Source organism: Micropterus salmoides, unplaced genomic scaffold (assembly GCF_014851395.1).
Source record: "Micropterus salmoides isolate LMB-PRFRI ecotype aquatic unplaced genomic scaffold, ASM1485139v1 Ms_hic_scaffold_7, whole genome shotgun sequence".
Lineage (NCBI taxonomy): Eukaryota > Metazoa > Chordata > Actinopteri > Centrarchiformes > Centrarchidae > Micropterus > Micropterus salmoides.
The window spans coordinates 9,660,409-9,687,476 of NW_024044459.1; the positions used below are offsets into that span (position 1 = coordinate 9,660,409).

Consider the following 27,068-nt stretch of genomic DNA (forward strand, 5'->3'; position numbering starts at 1 on the left):
AGGAAGGTGGATATCTTGTACTGTAGGTAGAGCTCTTCTCCTTACCTGTTAAGCAGTGGTGGCTAATACTGCTTACTTACTCCGCCCCTTGGAAGGAAAACAACAGCTGCTCTAGAGTGACGTCAAAGTCGCATCACTTCCGATCTGACCGTCCAGACTGAGGTCACATTCCAAATAATCCAATCTATATCAGATTTGGACCACATATCAAAGTGTCCCAAATCCGAACTGGAAAAGATAAGATTCCATGTGACTTGGCCTGAGTCACTAATGAGCAAAAAATCCAGATTTGGGCCACTTTAGCCTGTAGTCTGAATGTAGCCTATGAGTATGTTTACCTGAGATGGACCTCTCCTCTGTTTCCTACTGACAATCAACATCGATTTCCTTTTACCGTGACCTTGACTTTTCTATAATCGTGACCTTGACCTTTCTTTAACCATAACCAAGTAGTTTCATCTTTTCCTAATCTAACCAAGTGATTTTAGGTATCATAACCAAATTTTAAACATTGCTGTGGCCAGTCAGTATGCTGTCCTATGAGCCACTTTCGTAATAGTCTAGCAGTTTTGGAATGCACTGACGAACGATTATCTCCTGCCCATAGAGGTGTCAAATCAGAAAACATTTATATGGGTCAGTTCAGGTGCTGATGACAAATTAAAGGTTATTATGTAGTTTTCAGCGGCCACTAGCGGTGCGGTTTTCAGATCGCAACCTAGTGTGTGCTCGTACACGTGCATCAGACGATTGAAGCACATGCGATTGGTCTGTGAGTTTCCTGGGCCACTAAACCAGTACAGTAAATGCTAGAAAAGCTGCGCTGGTTAAAATAGAAACGCTCCATCATGAGATAGTAATTCTCAATTAGTCTCAATAATAAATCAGCTGTAGGTTGGCGGTCCGGAGAGAACAGCGGCTGGGTCCGGATCCAGACTGCGGTCCGCCTATTAGTGACCACTGTTGCACCGGATAACATTAGCAACTGCTTGCTGTTAGCCAGCAATTTAACATTATCGAACTACTCAGAGAGAAGTCAGAGGTAACAGAAGCACCTGGCAAGTGGATTGTTGTTATGTGAGATTACAACCTCTTCACACACAGGCAATTAAAAAGTCATTCACTTCATTAAAAAAAACTACATATATACATGCGTTTTTTTGTTGTTTCGTTTGGAGGACTTGTTGGCTTGTGCTAAATATTCCAAATAAACTTTGCAGACATCACTTCCTGTGCGCAGGAAGAGCAACTTTATGACTCATTTGTGGTTGAGCTCGCCTCATTCACAAATCAAAAAAATGTATTTGAACCCTGAGGGACATGTTTTTGAGGGTCTAGACGACAGAATTATTGTTTTCTCTGGAAAAGGAAAATAACTTCTGTTGTAATGCAATGTATAAAATTTATTACAATTGAAAGTGTAATAATTAAAAAAAGTGGATTTAGTAACATACTCTTGAAAACATGAAAGGGAGAATCAAACATTCACTGAATGCTGATAGATGATTAAAATCTGTTAATAATGACAGTTATACAGTTATTGAATGGTTGAAAATAGAATTACTTGCATTACTTTTTCCACATTTTGTTATGTTACAGTCTTATTCCAAAATGGATGAAATTATTTTCCTCATAATTCTACCAACAATACTCCATAATGACAACGTGAAAGAAGTTTGTTTGAAATCTTTGCAAATTTATTAAAAATAAAAAATGAAAAAAAGCACATATACTTAAGCATCCATTTAGAAATGAGGCTACAACATAATAAAATGTGGAAAAAGTGAAGCGCTGTGAATACTTTCTGGATGCACTGTAATTATTCAATGAATATTATCTTTCTAAAAATAATTACATTTCCACATGAATGTGAAATATTGCCCAACAATGGCTGAAAACATAAGCAGAACTCAAACATTTGCTGCAAAGCAGGTCCCTATCAAGTTTGAAACAAGGAGCAATTTTGAGAGTGCCAGAGAATGCTGGGTGTTTTGGAAAAGAGAGGAAATTATCATTATTTTCAATTTACTTCACAGATTTACTTCAAAGAGGTGTTTGTTCTGTCCAGTGCTGTCAACTTACTGAGCAATCTGCTGCTTACCAAAACACTCTGAGGCTCCTTATCTGTCCTTTAATGCACCTTACATTTTGAAACTGAAACTGTATATATGGATTTTACAAAGTCAATTCAAAAGTGAACATGGGTGTAGTTTCTTCAGTAACAGTAATAACCACTCTAACACTGGACACAAATTAGTACTTAAACACGGTCAGCTGAGCAATGAGATCATTAAACTGAATTTTACTCAAATCAGCACGTCCTCCATTAATATTCATGCGGTCTAGACAATCATTTATGGAAAGAAACTGCAGCGCAGCCTGATGCCGGGTTCACTTTCTGTTGTCCACAGTCACTTGATTCTAGCCGCATTTGTTGTATCTTACTTCTGGTGATTCTCAAGAGCCTGTCATCAGCTCTGTCACTCAGAAATAATATCTAATACACAAGCCAGTTTGCAGTGGAAAAACAGACGCTTATTGAGATAATCTGCTGCAGATTGAGACTTCAAACCTCAAGATAAAAGAAGTTTAGAGTGAGTACAGGATGAAGATAATGGAAGAGGGGTATGTCTGGGTGTTTTGAGTGTATTTCTTGAAGATACAAGTTTTCAATCTCTGATATAAGAGTGTGTGTCTACAGGTTTCCACAGAGGCGGCCCCTGTCACACAGAGTGATGCCCAGACCTTCACCATTGGCGTCCTGCCTCAGATCCCAGGATTCCCCCAGCTGGGCCCCGACTGTGACCTACAGATCACGGTTAGGGATAAAAAAAAATGGCAAAGTTAACCAAAACTTGACTTCTATAAAGTAATGCATGCATGTTCTGGAAAACAATGGGTTGTATTGCATTGTAAGCTTTTAATTTATATTTGCATCATTATTTTATTGATCCAAAGGAACAGAAACACATAAAACACATGGTTCCTTCTCCACATCTGGTTGTTGTGCTTTCCCACCTCCTACAGTATAACCCACTATCCAACTATGCCGACCAAATATAGAAATATATAAGATAATAAAAATGTAAGAATAATTAATAAAAGATGAATGAATAAATAAATAAATAAATTCCAAATTGTCAAATAACAATCACAGTAGGCAAAGGTAACTGTATCTGAAAACTTTATTTCCAAAATTGTAATTATCAGTTTTTGAACTAGGAAATCCTAATGCTAATGGTATTTCAACATGGACATGTTTTCTTTAAAAGAAGTGGGAACTCTGTAGCTACTGGTGTGCTTAGACTTCCAGTTGTTTGTGTATGTGGATCCCTCAGTTAAAATCGCATGGGGCACATAAGAGTTGGAGGATGCGGCAGCTTTTGTTTTACCTCAGCGCCTGTGTGTGTGTGTGTGTGCAGGCTCTGGAGGATCGGGTGACAGAGATAACGCCTTCAGCTCTGTCCTTCATTGACTCTGAGACTCCCCAGCGAGAAGCTCATCTACAACATCACCAAACCCCTACCACAAGGCCAAGGTCAGCCCCCACACACATACACACACTTAGCTTTTCCCTAATAATGTGGAAAATATTAAAAGTATTCAAATCTAACTTCTGTCAGTGGGCTGGAGTCTTATAATTAGATACAGTGAGTGAGCTTCTGAGCTTGAGCTTGTGTTTGACTCTGAAGCAGAGTGGGAGAAATTAAGCTACACTGTTCCTCATTAATTATCACTTAAGCACCCATAAACAAGGCGCTGACATCCATAGTTGCTGTGATGGAGCTTCTTACTGATCAGTTTGATTTAGCAGCTGTGAGTTTTACATCTACAAAATCTTCTCTGGACAAATAAAAATAAATGTTAGAAAAGAAGATTTTAAATTCTTGTACGAGCAATTTAGGAGAACTTTAGCCTTAATGTCTTGATCAATGTTTTAGCTTTTTCCAGCTGGGAATACAAGCCAGATAATGACAAACTGTTGTTCATAAGCCTGCATCCGTGGCATTGCCACCCTTTTTTAATTACTGTCTTTCAGTCTGGACTTTTACAAGAATTAATGTTGATTTCCTTTTTGCTGAATTTAATGTGGCGTTCAGAACTGGAGGCATTAATTTCAGCGCTGGACCATCTGACAGACTGGTGTATCATTTTAAACTCTCCGTCTAATGAAAGGGAAAAACGATTCACAACGGGTTCTGTTCATCAACTAATGGACTGATAAATTTGTGTGGAAATCATTTTGAACAGAGCCAATGAAGAGGAGGACAGATTCAGATTAAACAGCATTTGTCATGAACGTTTTATTTTCTGAAATTAGATTTGAACCTTGCTACCCAGTTTCTGTTATATTTGTTCAGATAGAAATGCTAAAGGAATTAAATTTATGTGTACGTGTTGGCAGGTTTGCTTTTCAGTCATCAGGAAGTTCTGTAATGTTGTTGATAAATCATTAAACCCTTAAAACACATAGAGTTTTGTTTTAATATTCAATAGAAACCCACTATCCAACTATGCCGATACATAGTATACATGTTGAACACTAGTAAATTACACAGCATTTTTTTTTACTATAGCACAGAATTATATAGTAAAAAGCTATGCTCGCTATGACTGACTACTAAATGTAAAGAAGTAAATCAGCTTTAAATGGAATTTCAAAATAAAAATGACGTTGTCAGGTCACCATGCTGGCTAACAACGGTACCTAGAAAGCGATGCACTAGTGTGTCAGGTTTATTCAGGAGTATTCATGAAGGGAGAAATACACCATGTATACAGCATATCTGCCAATATTGTTTTCCAAGACAGCCTTCATCTTGGGTTGATGTGCTGGACAGCTATTATATTTCCCAGCATTGACGCCTGTTGATGCAAATGATCTGTATGGTCTGTACTTGTAGAGCGCCTTTGTAGTCTTCCAACCACTCAAAGCGCTTTTATAATACTATCACATTCATTTTATAATACTATCACATTCATTTTATAATACTATCACATTCATCCTTTCACACGCCATCATACACTGAGCCTAACTGCTCAGAACAGAAACTAACTAACATTCACACGCCGATGGAACAGCCATCATGTGGTATTACACTTTCTTTTTTTCTTTTTTTTTTGGCTTTGTCTGCGGAGCAAATGAGATTATTTGTGCCCCCAGCACAGCTTCGCAAAAGAAGGATAAATGTTTGAAGAGAATTGCTTGCTGTGCTCCTTGTCCTCAGGTGCGATCGAGCATCGGGACATACCTTACACACCGGTGAAACATTTCACTCAGGCTGACGTCAATAATGGTAAGATCATCTACAGACCACCACAGGCCCCGTCACACCTTCAGGAGCTCTACCAGTACTCCTTTATCGGTGAGATGCACACACTCTCAAATCAAGTCCTAACCTGACATAAGTGTGATAATGTGATTAATACACTTTCATACACACTCACATACACTAACCTGTAGCTCCCATGTAAAACACTAATATTAGGAGATTAGGAGAACCTGCCAGCTGTGTCACTGGGTAATAGTGTAGCTTTTGGGAGATCGAACAGTATGTGACCTTAGCCCTGTACTCTAGATGATGACAACATCCAGTAATGGATAATTAGCACTTTTTTCCATTAAAATGCCTGTAGTATACATTCTAAAAATCAAATATAATTAATCTGAAATGGCTGCAATGGGCAGATTTATTTTGAAACTGTTTCAGTTGAGCAGCCACATATTGCACTTTAGCTGAGCAGTCTGCCGTCCCCTGCCACAAGTACTTTCTGTGGAAACAAAAAAAAGCAATCCCAGCGTTGCAACACTTTGGTTGGTTTTCTAGGTTTATCACACGTATTATTTTCAGGTGATTTACTATTCATAGAACTGCTACAAGTTCTGATGATTGAATATGTCACCTTCTGTCACTCACTCTGGTGTTTTGGTAAAGGGGGCACACCACTGACTTTACATGTCAGAGTTAATTTAGTAGATAGCGAGAGTACTACTCAGCCTCTGGAAACAGTTTTGTAATGTCCTCTATATCACTTCAGTAGGAGACGACTGTACCAATTAAGGTGAAAATGTCCTTCTTGTAATGTCTGATAGATGAAAATCCTGCCTCTATGTTATACTAGCAAGCAAGACTTAATTATGATTACTAATTATCTGTATATCTGTTTAGAGAACTCTTAATTTGATGATCTGAAGATCATTTAGTCTTTTTGTCAAGCTTTGCCAACACTCTTTAGATTGTTGTTTAAGGTTTTTTAACATTTTGCGAGTCATTTTATAAAACCCTGGATCATATATATTATCGCCAAGCTATCAACAATAAACTTAGCATACACGGTAAATATTGTGACTGGTACAGTGGGAGTTTAATTGAAACAATCTAATGCCGGTGAGACATTTTCAAACTAAATCTTTGATGTTTTTAAGAGACGTGCATTCCAAAAGATAATCCAAGATCAAATATGACTTCAATTTCTCTTAATCTGGGTTTGTGGAGCTCCAGTGGAAAGCTTTGCATCAGTAAGCCGTCCTCATTGCCTCCTGAGCTTTATGCATTATAGCGTCATCCGTTAAGTTTTTATGTTCACTGCAATGCCCTCTCAACTCTGCCTGAATCCGCTGTTTTTTACTTTGATCACCTCACAGCTCAGTTTGCTTTTTTTAATCCCAACAGGTCTGCCGGAGTCGCTGAGTGTCTATTTCACAGGTAAATACTTCATCTTCCCCAATTTAGAGAGGAGGAGGAGGAGGAGGAAAAGAAGGAGGAGGCGGCAAATTGTTTCCTCCGTCTTCTTCATCCTCTTCTCTCTTTTTCTCATTCCCTCAACCAACACATTTTTCTTCCACCGCCTCTCTTCTCTGTCTCATCTTCCCTCCTCACTTCCTCCTCCGTCTTCAATCTTCTCCTCGCTACTCCTTTCTACCCATGATATCTCCGACTACTCCGAATATTTGTCTTCTCCTGTCTTCTCTTTCCTCAATCTCCTTTCCATTTCTTCTTTTCATTCCCCTCTTTTTTCCTCACCCTCTCCCTAGTCTTCTGCTTTCCGCACTACTTTATCTCCATTGTGTTTTCATCTTTCTTGTTGTGACACTTTTTCTGACTGCTCCTCTTCTCTGACTTCAATTTCTCCTGTTCTGTCCTTTCCTTTCCTCTGCACTTCCTTTGGCTTCATGTTTCTCTTGTTTGCCCTTCTGCCTCGGTCTCTCCTTTCTTGTCCTTTCTTGTTTACTTTCCCTTCATTTCAATCTTTACCATGTCCTTCCTCTTTCCTGTCCTTGGATTTGCTTCTCTCATCTCCAGGTTCCTGTCGTCTTGTCTCCTTTCCTTGACTCCTAGATCTGTGCCCCATTTTCCCCTTTTCCCATCTTCTTCTCCACACTAATGCTGCATTCCAGTCAAAGTTGGTGGATGGAAATTTCCACTTGAAATTTCCAACTTCCGACCTCTTGGCATTCCAAGCGCACGACGCCAAACGTAAACAAATTTAACTCTCAACAGTGCCCACGGACACAGTCTGAACGCAGCATAAATCTCTCCTCTCTTTCCCTCTTATTTACTGCTATACATCTTCTCCTGCATTTTAGCTCTGTCACTTTTTGTTGTTTGTTACACTTGTCACTTTTGTGCTGATCTGGCTCGAGTACGTCTTCAGATCCTCCGTGATTTTCTGGTCTGACTCTTTGATTCAGAGAAAACCAATTCTCTTCTGTTTACTGGACGTTTTGATGAAACGCTGCTGCACTCTAACTCGCTCCCCAACTAGAGCTGTTTGGGAAATATGTGTTTACGGGTGTTCAGAGACTTCACCAAAGTGCTTTTCAATTCAGTGTAGGCCTTAAGGGCGCACACACACACACACACATACAGACACGTACGCAAACTTACAGTAGCCTCTTATGCTTCAGTTCTGACCAAGTACTCAGGGACACTAAGTAAAAGATGACTTTTAGATGGTGTTTGCCAGTGTAAAAAGCACAACAGTTACCAACAATCATTTATTGATATGTGGATTAAAATAAGAAGAAAATGACAAAAAAGGTGCATAAATATAAACAGACATACTTTACAGTAACTGACAACATGAGGTAAATAGTTATGAAATAGAAACACTCAACAACCTAACAAACAAACATTACTTACTTTACCAGACCATACTGTACAGGTCAGCAGTATTGTATGTCCAATAAATTATACACAGGATAGTTTACTGCTAATATTTCCATACATAATTAAACATGCAGGACATGGAATGTTGCATTAGTTTATGCTGCATTACTGATTGTAATCAATTGTAATTAATCAAGAGATATTCTACCGATGATCAAATTCTCACCCTCTGTAGGTTGAAAAGGAAGCTGTACAAAGTTTGTTGTTTCCTTTGCAGAGATTGTTACAAAGGATTTCAGTAACTCCAGAGAAACAGCTCCTGCAGCAGAATCCCCTGTTGATCTGTGTGTCCAGTATGTCCCAAACAGTCACCAAATAAACTGTAGAAAATGTAAGATAATTTGCAGGGAATGACATGCTGCGTCTTTAAAGTGATGATAGTCACGATACAATATTTCTTACTTTACTCTGTGGATATGAAAACACTTTCCCACATTGTCTCTCATAACTTTTAGTAATCTTTCTATAACTAGCATTATAGTAAAAATTCACATGTTGCTGTACACATTTCATCAAAAAATATCAATTAATTATATTATTATATTATAAATATCTCTTATTAATTTCCCTTTTTTAAGTCCAGTGAATTAATTATTGACCAGGATAAAGCAGGAAAATGCATCAACACTTATGAAGTCGCAAGTTTTAAATTTGAAACAAACTATTTTTTACTGTGTCCTTGTTAATCGATCACACTATCTTTTTATATTCCAGCGTGATAATTGGCTTGTTGTACTTTCTAGGTTAGTTGATTTTTATTTCAGGCCATGTGTAGAAGTGACAAGTGGAGCCAATTAAGCCTGTTATCCCTCCAAAGCATTTAATTCCGAGTTTCCACCCGAATCCCTGATCAATCGCTTCAGCAATCAATTCAGCAATTGGTTCTGTGTCTCGATTCATGGAGATGTTTAATTACAGCACCTTTGCTCTTACGTTTTTTTGGGGTTTTTTTCCCTCTTGTTTTTAGAGAGTCGTCTTGAGAAAGCCAATTAGCTATTTTTTCCCAGTTTCATCCTTTAAAGGTATTCCTCAGTAGAAGAGCTGGGGAGATATTTTGCATCAGAGGTGTGTGTGTTTGTTTGTTTGTTTGTTTTAGAAAGTCTGGGCCTATCTTGTTCATTTCCTTAGTTTTTGTGTGTCTGTCTTTTCATGTTATGTGCATTCACTTGCATTGTTTTTTATGTCCTTTCTGTGTTTCCTGTATGTGTGTCTCAGTGTCTGACGGTGAGCACACCACTCCGGAGCTGGACTTTGCCGTCCTTCTGCTGTCGAACCATCAGCAGCCGCCGGTGTTTCAGGTTCTTGACCCACTGCTGGAGGTCACCGTGGGAGGACAGGCCACCATAGGTATAAGAAGAATGCACGCACATGCAAAAATACACACCACTAGTACTAATTTCCAAGAAGAGAGGCTGTGGTGAAGAGGTCCAGTAATTGATTAAGTGTTCTGTGTGAGGTAATGAGCTCTGAAGTTCGACCTTGATGATCAACAATACTGGAGAAAGAGACGTGTTTATGTGAATGTGTGTGTTTACAGTCTGATAGAGATAGTGAATTTTCTCCTTCTTCTCCTTCATCTCTCATAATGCTTCTTTCTTCTTGTGTGTGTGTGTGCGTGTGTGTGTAGGCGGTCAGCAGCTCGCAGTGAGCGATGCTGACACAGCTCCAGATGAGCTGGAGTTTGAGCTGGTGGAGGCTCCCATCCACGGAGAGCTGATTAAGACCGACGGCAGCACACACACCAGCATGACCAACGGTGAGATGATACACACACAGACACACACACACACAACACCGATATGTGCGGAGCTGTTAATGTCACAAATACTGACTGAGCACAAAACAAACTTAAGTCAGTCTGGAGACTAAAGAGGCAAAGAGTTTATAAATGCAGATCAGAAATCCGCTGTTAGTATTTCCTCCAGCTGTTCTGGTAGATTCTGACCCCTGGAGGATGTTAAGCGTTATCATTCTCATTGTTTTAGACAACAACATTTAATTTCAACAAGTTTCATGTGATGCAAAAGCATTTTTTGTATTCACAGATTATCATGAAAAAAAAGATGCAAACAAATAAACATTCTTTAGTTTACAATGTAGATATCTATCAGATAGGTGTGTTAATATGTATTTTTATTGATATGCTCTACGGGTTGACCATCTACGCCTTCCTCTTTTAAAAACCTCGTACACACTGTTAGTGGATCAGAAATTTTGTGGCCTCAAAAATTGGTCTCAGGGATTGGTACTTATACCCTGCCTCTCGCCCAATGTAAACTGGGATTGGCTCCAGCCTGCCGCTGGAGCCCTGTACGCAGGATAAGCGGTTGATGATGGATGGATGGATGGATGGTTTGGTACTTATTCTGTAGTTATAAAACTGTCCCTGTACACTGTTAAATCATGACATCATTGATGAACAACTCAATAGCTACACAAAAAACTCAATAGGTCCACAGATAAATACAAGGACAGTCAAAACCAATAACCCACAAACACATACCTCCATTCACACTTCTCCATCCCGTCAGGTGACACCTTCAGTTTCAGCGACGTCACCCGCAACATTCTGCTGTACCGGCACAACGGCCTCTCCACGCAGGACGACACCATCACCATCTCTGTTAGCGACGGCATCTCCATGGCAACCACTGTGGTGCAGGTGGCAGTGCTGGGCGCCGGGGACGACGGGCCGCAACGGGACCCGGCCGCCACACTGTCGCTGGAAGTGGGCGAGAAAAGCAGCACTGTGATCAGGCGCTCGCACCTGGCTTATACTGTGAGTGAGCGGAGATCAATGCTAGCTGCAAATGTTAGCATCTTCAGAGATTGTAGACTAATTTGGGATAACAGAAAATAGAAATGGGACCTGTTATTTCTTTATGCAGGGCTGAGGCAGAATCATTTCATGATAAGAAAGGTGTGTTCTCCAGACTTGTAGTTTCTCTGTCACTGTGCACATCTCTACTAGAATCACACTGTTTTTTTCTCTCACAGGACAACACCTCCCCAGATGACCAGATTCAGATCCAGCTGGTGTCAGTGCCGATGTACGGCATCCTGACCAGGAGCCAGTCCCAGCAGGAGCACCAGGAGCTGAGGGAGTACTCCTCCTTCACCATGGAGGACATCAGCAAGCACAGGATCAGGTAGGAAAAGCTAACAGGCAGCATGTTGGTGACACATGTTAGAAGTTTAAGACAATGTAGAATGGCTGAAGAGTGCTTCAGATCAAAACCAAATACAAAGTCGGGACGATTTTATGATGAACTCATCGTAATCTTTTTTTTGTCTTTTTTTTTTTACTTTTCTTGGTACTTCATGGTCACATCTTGGAGTGTTCTTTTCTTCTTCTTCTTTTTTGGTTCATCAAATAGCCTACCAGAGAAATCATTCCAATGTGATTTGGAAGGATTTTACTTAGCTTCAAAGGCAAGAGTTGCTCAAACTTAAAAAATGCCCAAAAGAATATCCTTGGTGTCAGTACAGGGTTTTAGTTTCCCATGATGGTTTAAATGCTACTTCAAAGGCTTATAAAAACAGAATATCTGCATAAAACCTGCAGCTATTAACCAAAAATGACTTTCAAAAACCCGTAGTTGTTTCCAGAAGCCATCATTGTATAAGTAGTAAAGTTTCATGAGGGTCCATGGGAGAGAAGAGAGCGAATTAGCACCTTTTTAGTTCTTCTATAAAATGTTAACAGCTCCCTCGTGATGACAAATTTTTTAGGAGCTGTGAATAGTCAAATGTGGATCCCATTTTTTTTTGTGTGTTTTTACCTTGACCTGCAGACAGTTCCATCCAGCGTGTTTTATAAGAGATTCAAAAGTGTTTCATAATATTATCAATCCATAGAGAAGTGTAGATCCTTCAACAAAAGTTAAAACATGAAAACCACTTAGACTGAAGTCAAGAGCTTTTTGCAGAACAAGAGGGATATGGTGTTGGTTTGCAAAGGCAACAAGAGGATTTGTGAGCCTTTAATAAAGAGGCTGCTGTAAAAATAAAGGTCCACTCTGTAAGGCTTCTTCTTCACGCTGCAGTCGTAGTCATGATCAATTTCTCTGATTGCAGCTCGAATCAACGGGGATCATTTTCCTCAGCATTACAGCGGAAGAGGAAGCGCTAACAGCTTGCAGAGACATATTGTTTTCTTTCAGTTGAACTATCTTCTCACGAGACGAGAGCTCTATGAACATTAGTTTTGCCAAAATCCAGTAAGAAAACAAATTAGCAGGAAATAATTGAGTTGCCTTTTCCCCATTACATTCAGTGACTCAGCCTGTTGGCATGAGCAATGCCAATTAGCATCACTCTGATATTACCTGCAAGAGGCACTGAGGCCCCAATGAGAGGCATTAAAATGAAATATACATATTCAGATACTATTTCCATAATGCAGGCCCTGAATAGCTTTAGCACAGGACAATCTCCGAGGGCAATCTTCAAATCGCCTGCATTAGTTTTTTTTGTGGCATTGGCTCATACAAACAAGAGCTGGGAATTGTTTTATGAGAATTAAATGGGATTAGAGAAGATTATACCAGTATGAATCTCATTTTATTAGTGCTTTGCAGAGATTAGCAGCTGTATCGTTGTGGGAGTGCTAATGCAAAGCTTTCCCCAAGTCCTCTGTCAATCCAGGACTGGACACACAAACAGATGTTTGTGTATTCAATAGAAGAGACTTATTATATCAAATAAAAAAGTTACTGAACAACATGCAGTAACAATTCTATCTAACCAATACCTTCTTCTACAGGTACATCACATCCTTAGAGACGGGCAGCCAGCCGGTCACTGACATCTTCCACTTTGTTGTTTATGACGGAGATAACAATCGTCTTGACAACCAGATGTGCACCATCACCATCACCTCCAGCCCCAGACAACCACCGATGGTTGTAGTCCACAGCGGCATCAAGGTAGTCACACACCGATATACAGTTTACATACATATACATGAAAAAAATTAAGTGACATTTACCTTTCTGAGAACAGTACAGAAACACACACAACCTACACACACACGCGCGCGCGCGCGTGCGCACACACACACACACACACACACGCACGCACGCACACACAGAGGTCCAGTTCTAAAGTGATCCGAATATATAAAGAATACATAATTATGGATTGTACAGTCTCATACACACAAACTGCACATTGTTATTTCCTCTCCATTACCCTGCCTGCTCCTAAGAGACTGAAATCCTAAAATGCTCTTTAAAAAAAAAATGCTCTTTAAAAAAACAATCTGCTGCTATATTTGCAACAACATTTAATGAGACAAACGAAGCTGAGGAAACGATTGTGCACATGTCACGTGTCACATGTTCCCTCAGATAGCGTGGGCCCTAATATTTCAAATCTTTATTTTTTCAGTTTATCTCGAAGAGAACACGCATCCTTTAAAAGTGACAACAAAAGCGTCCTCTTAATTTGAGATTACCTGTGTGTTAAAAGATAAATAGTCACTGAGAACACAAACTTCTTTGTTGAATCTTAGAACTTTCCTACTAGGGCATCAAATATCCGTAGGATGCTTCAGTTAACTACTTCTACTAACTTATCTGTTCTTGCATTATTTTCCTTTGGCAGTTAAACGTGTGAAAAATGTCTTGAAGTGAACAAGAATGCACAGCAACAAACTCTGAGAAAAGAGCCTGGCTCCAGCTGTGTGGGCACCTGGCGGAGGAGGAGAAATGTGATGTCAGACCTAATGAATGTTAAACTTGTGTTCACTTAGAGCCTCCCGCAGGGATTGATCCTGAATTAGTGCTGCAGAACCGCCCCTCCTTAAAGATTCAAAGTGAAATCTCAAAGGTCTCTACTTTTAAATCTATCTGTTAGTTAGCTGGGAGGCCTTACTTTTTTTGTTATAGACAGAGGACTGTTCTTTTAAGCAAGAACAGTCTCCAAATACAGCACAAAGTGGAACTTCTCCTATGGTTACACCTGTTAACTGTTTGATGTTTTGTGGGAAACTAAAAAGAACATAATAAAGGTGAAATCAAGCATTCAAACATCCTCTTAGGATTTGGATTAAGGTCTCAAATTTGTTGTGTTCCATCATTTCTACATATAAAACAGAAGCCCAAATTAGGATCGCTTCCAAAATCCTGGCAGTAAAGTTAGAAGTTGATATATTCTGCAGATACTCAGATAAACATATGAACTATCAGATAAATCAAGATCTAATGCATTTGTAGAGTCAACAAAGGAAGGTGCTTGTTATCTGATTCTGTGGTTATTACATACAAAGGTTCACACTTTTACCTGCTTAGCTGGAGTGGAAATAGGACTCGGTGCTATTATAAGATGATGTATAAGAATAAATGTACGGTAACCATCAATTATTGAAAGGAATTATTGGAACATGTATAAATAATACCTTTAAATGGTTGTGTCAGGGTTATTGATTCACTTGTTGGATTTCTAAAGCAATCTTCCCTGACCCTGTGGCAGCGGAGTATTTGCTACCAGGCAACACGAAAACTATATGATTTCACCAAAAAGCTGTATAATAATTACGTAATTTTATTGAGTATTCTTCTGGTAAATACAGTCTATTTAGCACAGTTTGTCTCTTTTCTGATCTCTCCCTGTCACTGATTTTGAACAAAAGGATGTCATCAGTACGTAACATCATCCGTCAGTGCTTATACAATCTGTGTGTGCCGTGTTCATAACGTATTACAAGTTCAACCAACTAGCTAGCATGTAAAAAAAGCAAAATCATTTTCAGAGTTATAGCTAACAAGTTATGCTATCCAAATAACCATTTAGAGCCTCACCTTTACCTCTGTTATGACAAACCAAACCCACCCCCTATCTGCAACGTTGTCCATGTAAAAATGATCCATGGAGCAAAACCCAGCAGGATTTATTTGAATATTTTGTTGTTTAGGTCCCAGAAGGTGGCCGAGTGCAGCTGTCTACCAATCACATCATAGTGTCAGACCTCGACACGCCCAGGAAGGACCTGCTAATTTGGCTCCTCAGTCCTCCAAAATACGGCTTCATCGAAAACACAAAGAGAGGTGAGATCTTCTTGTGTCTGTGTGTTTTATTAGTCCTGGGAGGTTTTGAGTTGTAGTAGATGGACTTTTTTTCTGACATGTGGATTTATGCTGGCACCATACTGGAGGATAATTGAGCAGATTTTGGGTCTGATTTGCACCTCTCAACAATTTCTGGGATGTTGCCTGTTCGAGCCTGGTAGCCAATGAGAGTGATCTGACCGGGAAGCATCACCAACCGGATGTTGCGTATTTCTGTAGAGCTGAAATATGGCTGCCCACAGCACAAAGGTTACAGGACAAGGTTGTGAAATTCATCCACAGTTTTCATACTTTTTAGGACAGATAAGTGCAACCAGCTGACAACGACAGTCCGCCTTCATGTTTGTTTTTATCTGAAGTCACATTTGATCACACGTGAGTTTCTTGGAATCGCAACTGTGAAATCTTTTAGTATAAATGGCAAGTGTGTGGTCCTGCGTCTTGACCGAATCGTCTGACATGCGCATTAAATGTTAAATATTGGTTAAATCTCCCACTTTAAAAAAACTCTTCACGAGGCTCATGTAGGGTTACAAATTAGAACATCAACAGACAAAAAATACTGTACATGTATCGGTGCATGTGACACAGTGCTACTCTTGGGTGAATGTACACATTACTCCATACGAATTACTCCAAATGATTTTCACACTCATACGCACACAGTGCCGTTGAATTCCCTGCGGTGCCGCTGCCATCTGTCACAGCTTGATTATGTTGTGGATTAGCACTGCCAGATAGCCAGCTACAGATGGGGCCATTGTTGAAGTCCCAATTTTGACTGCATGCTTGCTCAACCGCTGCTGTACTTTCTTCTGTCCCCGAGAGGAACTGTATAAAAATGAAAAAGGTGAGATGAGTTGCAAAGGAGCTGGTACCCACTGGGAAAATGTGTCATTACAAGAGCAAAATGAAAGTCAAACATCAAAGGAAACACTTGACTGTAGACATAAAATGTCAAAAAGAACACAAGCTTCTTCTCTAAGTAATATAATTGAGCATAATAGTGAATATAAAAGAATATTTAGCCCATTCATTATTTTACAGAATGGATGAGTGTTTGGAGTTTCTTAATTCACAAATACAGTATACAGTAAAGTCAAATATATGGGCTACATGCAGGATGTAGAAATGCAAAACTGCACAGTTAACTATCCACATTTCAGATGATCACATGAGAAAAATACTGCCCAACAATAACACAAAAAAGTTTGGAAGGCTAAAAGATGCTTTGCATTAGCAGAATTTGCAAAACCAACATGACAAACAACATTAAATATTTACAAAAAAAAACTTAAGTCTAACAATTTTAAGTTTGCAACCACATCTCTCTGTTTTTAATGGTCATTTGTCATCACATCACCTGAAGTATGGAACTTTACGCCATGCCATGTGAAGGAGTCTGAGTGATATTAACACGTGACAGGAGTTCATACCTAACCAACGCCATCACAACTGAGCAAACACCATTAAGTGATGAAGGCAGTGACATGCGGTTGAAAGCCTTGGAAGATGTTAGTAAGTGAACATTAAGATAAAAAGAAACGTAAGGCCCTGTTCCTGTTTTACCTTGAACATGCACCCTCCAAATTCAGACTGACAATGCATATAAATCCCAGACACACCAGACCACCCCCATACTGTGAGATTTTTCTTTTTGTCAAACTACAGTGCCCAAGGTCAAGGAGGAAATGTCATGCTCAAGCTAACTCAAAACTTGCTATAATCATGTTTGCAGCAGAATAACATCACTCATCATCATTAAAGCCACTGAAATAATTTATGTTTAGCTTTAACAGTTCAGCAACAGCAAAACATTGAGAGCTGAGTTGAAATATAAAGCAGCACTTCTCAATTTTATTAATAGATGTGAAGCCATAGCAATACAAATGAGGCTCTGCTATATTACACGCAAGAAAGAGTTATCTGCAGATGTAATGAAGGATGAATGCATGAAGTCAGATGTTTATTGTCAGCTGCTGTAGATAAGCAGCTGGAACCAGTCCTCTCTCTCCATGGCCCAGCTGACTGTCCTTGATGGCTGCTGGAGCTGAGGGACAGTCGTTGGTATTCAGCAGAGCCAGTCGACAGTGTGAGGTGACTGGATTGCGGCGGTCACGGGGGGGGGGGGCACAGGGGAGGCTAGTTGGTTTCACTGTCAATGTTTTTGTTTTCCTCAACAAAACCAATGTGTACAGGTTTCGTGTTAATGTGCAGATGCACGGAAACACAATAGGTATTCAGCTACATGTTGATGTCCTGTCTTTGTATGATTACATTGCAGTTATTTAAACACCCAAATACAAAACAGAATGAACACCTGCACACATTTTATGTATTTACATGCAAAACATCTTCTAACAAGACATTACCATTTGCATTTGTGTGTTTAGCACAGACAGGGGCACACACACAGGGACACTCTCTAATATTATCCATTCTAATTTTAATAGCTGGTGCAGAAGACTTTAAACATGCATACACATATAACACTGCATATTCATCATAAAATAATAGTGACTGAGGCTAGAGATGTTAGCTGGTCCATCAGTGCACCCATTACTTTAGGGTGAAACATCTTGATACCAATGTGGATATTCATGGTCCCCAAAGGATTAGTACTGGTGTGTTTAGTCAAGATAAGTCAAGTGAAAGCCATTTACTTGCCTAAAGTTTGTCTCAGAATGCTTTACAAGCTGTACAACATACCACACCCTCTATCCTTAGAGCCACTTTAACTGACCTTTCCTCTGGCTTCACTGCCAGTGCAAAAGTTCTACCTGCTACATGACGTTTACTGAGCTCAGAATGAGATTATTACAAAGCATCCAGAGGTTTTACATTGATTGAATACAGAAGGTGTCAGTGAAGTATTCCTTCAAAGCAACCATACATTTAAAATGTGAAGTATTAGAAATGCTTAAATGCATGAAAAGAAGTTATTAGATGTATATTTCATTGTGAAATGACAGAATTATTGGATTACTACTACAACACGATCACGTCTTTGCTTCATGTCCCTGAACAACTAATTTCCTGTTGTGTCTACCCATATATAGTTTCACAACTTTCATTAGTCTTGTTCAATCAGAGATAGACAGAGATGTCAGCAGTGTTACTTCACTGTTTTGGCCCTGAAATCAGCAGATATGATGTTTAAGAACAGAACAAAAAATGAAGCTGCAGGTGATTTCCCATCCTGATTACGATTCTGCGAGGGTTCCCGCTCAGATAAGAGACTCCCTTCCCTCACCTCATAACAACCAGATGATGGAGATGTAATGTGATTTACTGTTGTGCCTGAAACACGCGCGCGCACACACACACACACACACACACACACACACACACACACACACATCAGCTATTCTCGGCGGAGCCCTGATTCAGCTCACCATGGAGTCATCTATTTTCTGTGACAAAGACACTTTGTCTCAAACTTGAGAGATTTAAAGCTTGATTTTCTGCATTCACTATGACTCTTCCCTCGACGCCATGAGTGCCAGTTCATATCATTACAGCTGGATTGGGATTTGAAGGTGGATTGTAGGGAACTATAAGAGTCTCTCGGTGCATCGACCCTGCATCCAAACTGCCAGACATTTCTAAAGTAAAATAAAAAGACAGTAACAAATTGACAGAATTTATGTAAACAGAGTGTTTTTTAAATACAAGAAGCATCAAAAAGTTACTAAAAAATATATATTATAGACTGGAGATTAGTTTAGACAAAGACAAAGTAACTTCTTACTCTTTCTCACATTTCTAACATATGTGTCTCTATCCTCCGGTCCAGCAGGAGGCTCAGTTGGCGGCTCGCGGCCCGTCACCCCTGATGTGCCTTTCTCTGTGGAGGACCTGACGTCGGATCACATCTTCTATGTCCAAGACAGCCAGCACAAAGCTCGGGACAAACAGGACGTCTTCAGCTTCTACATCAGCGATGGACACAGCCAGACAGAGGCTTTCAACGTCGAAATAGACATCCAGGTAACTGGTTTCTGTGTACTATTAACATAAATCTTCAAGAAAGTACGTTTTTGGAGCAACATCTTGAACAGCAGAGCGTGAGGTGGTGTCAAACTTGTGACTCAAGTTAACATGTAGTAAATATCTAAACATGATCTTTATGACAGCTTTGTGTAACATATATTTAAAACTATCTCCAGCACTTACATCAGGTCAAACTTAATTATTTTAATATCTGCCTCACCTATCAAGTCATACAGCATTCATGCTTCTAACAGGAATAAAAATCTTTTTTGGATTTTGGAGATTCCATGACTTTTCCTCCAGCACTAATCACCATGATCCTCCTCTTGTCACATAAATAATTCATAGTATTAATAGTCGGCATCATGTTAGTTAAAATAACAGCTCAAACTAGTAAAAATATTTAGGCAGAAGTCTGCAGAGAAATATCTTGTTGGTAAAAGTTAGAAAAGCAAACAACACACCCTTAAAGTTTTAAATGAATTAAAACAAAATACTAATTTACTTGACTGTATTCTGAAAATTAGATTTAGAATCTTTGTTGATTATTTCCAGTCATCAAAAGAACTCAATAAAGGTTCTTGAATTGGTTAATTACATTAATTTAAATTGGTTTTCATTTATTACTTATTATCATGTTTCACCCTGGCGACCGAAACACAGACTATTACAGCTGCTCTGTCATCAAGAAAAGTTTGAGAGGAGGACTTTACAGCTGCGCGCTCCATCAGTAATTAAAAAATACAGATTGTCTAACATAGCAGCTCTTTTAAACCACTATCCTCGGTCTGTGCGTGACTTTTAAGAAACAGCTCTGTCCTCCAGCTGTACCTCCTTTTGTTTTTGTTTTTTCAGCCTTAACAAACTCCATCAAAATCCATCTCTTAAGCCTGTTTTATGTCTTGAGTTGAATTGATGAGGCTGTCAGTGAGCTGGTAATATGTGTGGCTGTGGGTGTGTGTGTGTGTGTGTGTATATGCGGTGGTATACAGTGTTTATTAGATAAAAGAATGAGAGTACAGAGAGTGATTTTATATACAAACTTAAATTTGAAGAACCTTCAATAGAAGGTTGAATGTCTCTCTTGTGCTCGACCTGTTGCTGAATAAAAATGTAGCTGTTTCACATAAATTATTAATGCAAACAAAATCCATATGATGGTCATTATGTTAGTGTTGTTCGATTTTCCTCTCCCAGCAGAGTAAAGAGGACAGAGAGCCTGTGGTGTCGGTCAGCAGCATCCATGTGGAGGAAAACTCTGGAGTCGTCATCACCAACTCGTCTCTCAGCGTCCACGACCAGGACACACCAGAGAACGAGATCCTCTTCACCATCATCAGGAAGCCTTCCTACGGTGAGCACTGAGAACAGCACACACACATACTACTGAATATAGGCTTACTCTCAGTTTGTAGTTTATTTGGTCGACTGAGCTAAAAAGAAAGCAGTCTAGTTCAACAACCCTGTCATAAATCCTACCTTCATTCAACTGAGAGGAGTTTTGACTATTTAGTCTATTCTCAGTAAAATGTATTTGACAAAAAAAATCATCAGCACCACAGCCTTCAAAATTACCATAATATTAAATTAACTGAACATTAAAAACTTGAAGGAAGGATGATTTATTCCAGGGCTGTTGCATGAGACTTTCTTAGGTAGGTGTTCCTGATAAACTGAGTGCACAGATGTACAATCTGTCACAATATTTCACTTGATTCTGAGCTCGATTTTAACTCCACATCCTGAATAATATTGTTCATCAAACTCAGGTTTGGTTAGGTCTCTTTTAATGCCAAGGATGAAAATCATGTAACTTGTCAACTCATCAGTATATATATCAAACTGGTTCCACTGTGGGGAAAAAACAGCTGCAATGCAAGTTGCAGTTCAAACAAGTTAAATACATTTCTGCTGCCACTGGAGGCAAAACATTCACACACATACACATATGTACATCCTATGTGGTACTGAATAATGTTGCCTTAAGGTCTCTTTTTTAAATAGGTAGCATTCAAGAAGAGACATTGACAGTATAAAAGCAGTCAAGTAGCAGCACACAGATAAATGCATAAAATCAAAATTACAGTAATTATGGCATCATAATTACGGCTTTTAAAATCCAATGGAGATGTGCTTCATGTATGTATGTATTTACATACATACAGAAACAGCACACACTGCAGTGCAGTCTTTATATTAGCATATATACACACATACTTTATATACTCCCAATACACACACACAGGTGTACTATCACATATTCCTTCTACACACACACACACACACACACACACACACACCACAAACTAATAAACAGCCCAGCAGAGAGTTATGCTGAGGAGTATCCAGCATGTTGATAGTAAATTGTTTTGAACGGGATAAAGATGAACACACACACACTCACTCGTAAACACATTACTCTCACTTCCGACACCCAAACAGTTTAAAACAAGACAAACACGCTGGTCATCCACTGCAGCGCTGCACTCTGACTGCAGCCATTCCTCACGCGCTCACCTCACACGACACACACTCAAATCAACTGACCTCCAAACACTCTGTTTGCCTGATGTCCCTTCACCATCCCAAATTGAGTTTTCTCTCCTGCCTGCCAAAGCCTGGTAGACCAAAAGAAATTGCTTCACAAAAAGATGATTTTTACTATTATGATCTATTATTTTTTTACTCGGCAATCTGTCATCTTATCCAGTTTCAGAACAGTTTTACAGAATCAGGAACTAGGTGAAAAATTCAAATTGTTAAATGAAATTGTTCTATCTTTTACTCCTGGAATAAGTTTTTTAACCAGTCGGAGGACCGGGATCCAGTTTCACATGTTGCTGTCAAGAGCTTACTGATATATATCTGCTTTTCCTTTTACACTCATCCAATCTTCATCTGGTGAAGATTAGGAGGATCATTAGAGTCGCAAAACACCTCTAGTTTGAACATCATTAACATTGAACAGTGTGAAATTACAAAATATTTGATAACGCTCAAAAAGCCAGTTCTGCAGTTGACCCTCGTGTATTATTGCACCGAAAAACATCCATTTGCTACTTGCTGAGTGTTACCTGTCTGCCATCCTGCCAGAACCCTGCCTAGGGACAATACTCATAACAGCACCCCACCCCCTCCAGTAAAAGCACCATAAAGCAGCCGGTGAAACCAAGTGTACCACTACCATAAAACTAGCAGCGTGTAGAGCTGATGGGACAGAGAGTAAAAGAGGAGTGATTTCGTACAGGACAATGAGTCCCAGGCAGCTCATCTTTTTAACTAGCTGCACACACACTCACACACACGCACTCAGAAACACACACAGATTCATCAGGGAGAGAGCGAAAGAGAGACCCTTTCTAACGTAATAAAGACGTCAGGATGCTGCAGCTCTCCAGCACACACATCCAGTTACCTCATGCTATCAAACTTGTTTGGTGTCTGTGTATGGTGCCAAACAAAGTTATCAGACATACTAAAATGAAGCCTGCTATTAGATATTAGATACTGTAAATAAATAAATATAAAAGCCGTAGAGACCACAAGAACGGGAAACAGTACATTCTACAGTACAGTATATTATATTTAATGTCAACATGTACTGAATGATATATTGTTTTTCAGTTTGAAAGCACTGTGTATGCTTTATGTAATATAGTATGTATAAAAAAAATTATAGCTCTTCACAGCTGTATTGGTATTAACATAATATTTTGTTGTGCAGGCCAATAAGTAATAAGAAACGTCAGAAATGCTAAACATATGTTTGAAGAAATTTAGAAACAATGTCTCCATTGCATACTGTAGTTTGTCTACCAGAGAGCACTGACAAGTGAAATTTTTCATTGTAAAACGTCCTGATCAATACATATCTTTTCTTTAATCACTAAATTTAAGGGATCCTTTAGGTTCCAACCCAAATCTGTCCACTCTGAAGCTCAAAGAATTTCACCAAATCACACCAAAAACTGGCATCAAATGTTTGCTCAGATTTGTATTGCTTGTTTTTCAAACAGTTTTTTATTTAAATCATAATTTAATTGCTTTACAACAACGCAGACACATAATACAAATATTTCAGAAGTGTATGTGCAGGAAGGAATAAGAGAGAGTCAGTGTGTGTGTGTGTGTGTGTGTGTGTGTGTGTGTGTGTGTGTCCTCTCATTATGCTCCAGGATTTAGGCTCAAATCCTGTTTAAACCTGGGCTTTGATTTAAGGAGCAGTGTAATTTAGCAGAATCTAAAAAGTCTCATTAGTTTCTACAAAGATCTTTCATGTCCTTTCATGTACTGAATGAAAAACTCAAACCTCCATTTGACTGAGATAATCATGGCACTTAACCAGATGCAGTTTGATGTGCTGCTTTATTTAGCTACTATTAGCATGTGCACACCTATACCATCTTCAAAATCAGAGGTCCATTAATCTTTTACTCCATCAGGCAAACTCCGCAGACGGCAGTTCTACTCTCAGCCGCTGGAGAACGGCCGGGTCCTCACACAGGGTTCTACCTTCACCTACCAGGACGTCCTGGACCAGTTGCTGGTCTACACACCTGAAACCGTCAGCGGGGGTACAGATGAAATGGGTTTCACCCTCACCGATGGCATCTATACCCACACAGGCCATCTCGAGTTCACCATGGATGTCAGAAGGAGCGAAGGACCCAGAATGACCGTCAACAGAGGCCTGCAGCTCCCGGCAGGTGAGAGGGGAAAGGAAGGTTGTATTGGCAATTTATTAAATGAGCGTGAAAAAAATTATTGGATTATTAGTTTTGTGTTAAATCAAGGTCTCTCTATACTCCAAAGTGTGAGAAAAGTCTTAAATTAAGGCCTTGAAAGCACTGAATGAATGAATACATTGAAAACATAATAGCATTTCATTGGCTCCAAGTGTGTTTAAGCAGCTAATGTAGTGTTGTGTTTACTTTTTCACAAGGTTAAATAAGAAGAAAAAGTTACCAAAAAAACTTTGTTCTGATAAAAGAGAAAGGAAAAAAGAGAGAAAAACAAAATACCATCAAAACTCAACAAGGATGAAATAACAAATGAAGGGCCGTCGATAGTTGTGAGTGGGATGGTGTTTTATCAAGGAGGAGAATATTTGTTGTGTGCGAGCATTCAAAGGGAGATAAAGACGTTGAGTGCTCTGAATTATTTCAGGATCTTCATCTAAGATCACAGAGCAGAATCTGAAGGCTACAGACATCGACTCAGACAGCCTGAAGATCAGGTACGTCCTCACCAAAGACCTTCCAGCCGGCAAAATCCAGCTCAGCAAGAACGGACGTGTGGAGAAGATTTCTGTTAAAGGGCCCGTGCAGAGCTTCACTCAGGAGGACGTCAACAAAGGTACGAGCTCTTTAATGGTTGAGTTTGCTTACATTCATTTTGCATATGTCTGCAGCTTAATTATTTGCTGTGTAACTGCTTTAATTTTCCCAAGCAGTTAGTGTTTTGCATGGAGCTGAAACACAACATTGAGCTAACACTGAGTGCTCGTCCCTGTCTTGCAGGGCTGCTGCAGTACAGCCATGAGAAAGGGGAGAAGGGAGGCAGCCTGTCTTTCAAGTTCAACCTGGTCGATCCGGAGGGCAACAAACTGATCGACCAGTCCTTCTTCATCAGTGTGCTCGGTAGGGTTTCCTCCATCCCGTTACCTGCAGCGCTAAAATAAAGGCTGGAGTGTTCCTCAATTTGGCAGAGAGAAGAAGGCAATTACTACAGATTTATCCCTTTGTCCCGCGCGCTTACTGATGCGCCACTGCACTGTAGACCCATCCTGAATATGAATGGTGTGGAGCCACTTCTGCACAAGCCACTGCTGTTACATTTTCTAAATCACAAAAGTACCCAGTAATGATATTTATATCTAACCCACTTTGATAGCTTGTTACTTCTCACTTAAACCTGCAATGCGGAACTTTTGTCTCCCATTCTGGCAGTGATTACACAAACACTGTGCACTCTGCCTAAATGCTGTAGCTACTCTGTCGCTAAAGTTGCTCCAGAGCGAGATTTGCATCATGTCAGTTCACTTTCAGTTCATGTGACATTTATTGGCATGATTGCAGACATTACAACGTTGTTAAAGCATATGAACACAAACTATACTATAATCATAATAAACAATTCTAAATAATCAATATTCTCTCCATCGGACCCTTTGTCTTTAAAGCAAAACACCAGTTTTAAAAACTCCGGCATACTGAGAATACACAGATATATTTGGCGGCTTAATCAGCATTGTGTGAAGTCGTCTGGCGAGGGCTTGAACGTAAACGTAATGGATGTTCATTTATGTGTAAAAGTCCAGCACTCCAGCTTTAAAAGCCACTGGCCCTTCTGCTTATGTTAAATGGTTAAAATGTGGTGAGGTGAGTTCAGTGTCAAACCTTGATAGGCAGGGAACATGGAAAGCTTCCAGCTGATAGTAAAAGGGATGATAGGTTTAATATATAGTACTGCTGAAATGATCAGCTCTACAATAAAGTCAAGTAGTAGTAAATATATGGCTATTTTCAAACTTGACCACAAGCAAAAAAATAAATCAACAAATACCAAAAAAAAACCATTTGGTTTTTCGCTAATTCATATTAAGTATTTGCTGACATTCCTTTAAACCTGTTTATTGTGGGCCTTTTATTGTTAAAAGTAATCAAAGTAATCAAACGTATTTTTTATACTGAAAATATTATCAGTAAAATAGTTTATCGCTTGAGGGAACAAATAAAATATATCAATTAAATTACAATAGCCTTCATGGGTCTTCTCGGTCCCTGGTAACGAAGGCCAGACCAGTCTGGGCAGGTCCAACTTATTTTCAGTCTAATCAGGTTGGTTAGACAAACCTTGTTTTGCCCCGGTTCTCAGGGATCTGTAAGTCTAATACCCGAGTGGATCCGAGCAGACGTGTGCTATGAGCTGTGACCTTGTGGTGCGTTGTCATCATCACAGGAGTCAGATGGAAAGTGTGCTTGACAGCTACTGCTCTTTAAATAGTGGATCACCATGCTGCCGCCAGTCTTTTCTCTCTGTTTGGGTCTTTCTGGGTCCACCGCATTTTGGATCAGATTTAATTCAATAAATCAAAATTTGAATTAATTGTTGCGGATTGTGTTCAAAATTTTTAAAAACCCAGTTTACATTATAAAATTATAACTTCATTTCAGAGATAATTGAAAATTTGTAAAATAAATAAATGAAATGTCAGGGCTGCTTTGTGGAAGAAGAAAGTTTATGCAAATGTAGTCCATTGTCTCATCAAACTTAAGTGTCTCTCAGTCAGCTGGAAGGTTTCTTGTTGCCTGCGATGGCTGAAACTCCACCAAAATGTTATTTTTCCACTCACTTCCTTCTGGGGAGTCAGCCAAACCGTTTGCATTACAAGCTGCTGGGGGCTGAAGGATTGTCTGTCCCTCATGGCTGAACAGCATCCTGATTCTCTCATATCTTACCCAGCTCACTTTGTATCCTGGTCCTCTCTTTTCACTGTTCTCTCAGATGTGACTACTGAAGTTCTTGGTTCATATCTCTTCCTACCACACTGCCCTCTGATTACTTCCCTGCCCTCCTCTCAGTCTTTCCTAATCTGTTTGTCCAAATCTCCCAAACGTATATCAATCTTTCACACATTCTGATATGCCTTACTTCCTCCTTTGCCGCCACCCAATTTATTCTTTTCTGGTTTTATACGTAGTTGTGTCATTTGTCCATTTCTCTAGTTCCTAAAATACCTTTCTTCTCCTCTTATCTCCTCTCCTTCCACGACCAGTCTCAGCTTCTTTCTCCTCTACTGCTTCAGTCCATCCTTTTCATTTTTTACCAGGAT

At 39.5% G+C, this 27,068-nt stretch overlaps 1 protein-coding gene across 1 annotated transcript in view; it reads left to right on the plus strand.

Annotated features, from left to right (window-relative positions):
• The window catches only part of fras1 (Fraser extracellular matrix complex subunit 1), a 246,426-nt gene that overhangs the window by 196,415 nt on the left and 22,943 nt on the right, over nt 1-27,068 (plus strand). The window contains 16 exon segments of the mRNA XM_038703512.1: nt 2,702-2,818; nt 3,423-3,485; nt 3,487-3,538; nt 5,229-5,366; nt 6,675-6,707; nt 9,387-9,518; nt 9,799-9,927; nt 10,703-10,950; nt 11,169-11,320; nt 12,937-13,099; nt 15,088-15,220; nt 19,041-19,231; nt 20,435-20,588; nt 23,677-23,940; nt 24,401-24,589; nt 24,754-24,873. Coding sequence (XP_038559440.1) covers nt 2,702-2,818; nt 3,423-3,485; nt 3,487-3,538; nt 5,229-5,366; nt 6,675-6,707; nt 9,387-9,518; nt 9,799-9,927; nt 10,703-10,950; nt 11,169-11,320; nt 12,937-13,099; nt 15,088-15,220; nt 19,041-19,231; nt 20,435-20,588; nt 23,677-23,940; nt 24,401-24,589; nt 24,754-24,873 — 2,278 coding nt within the window.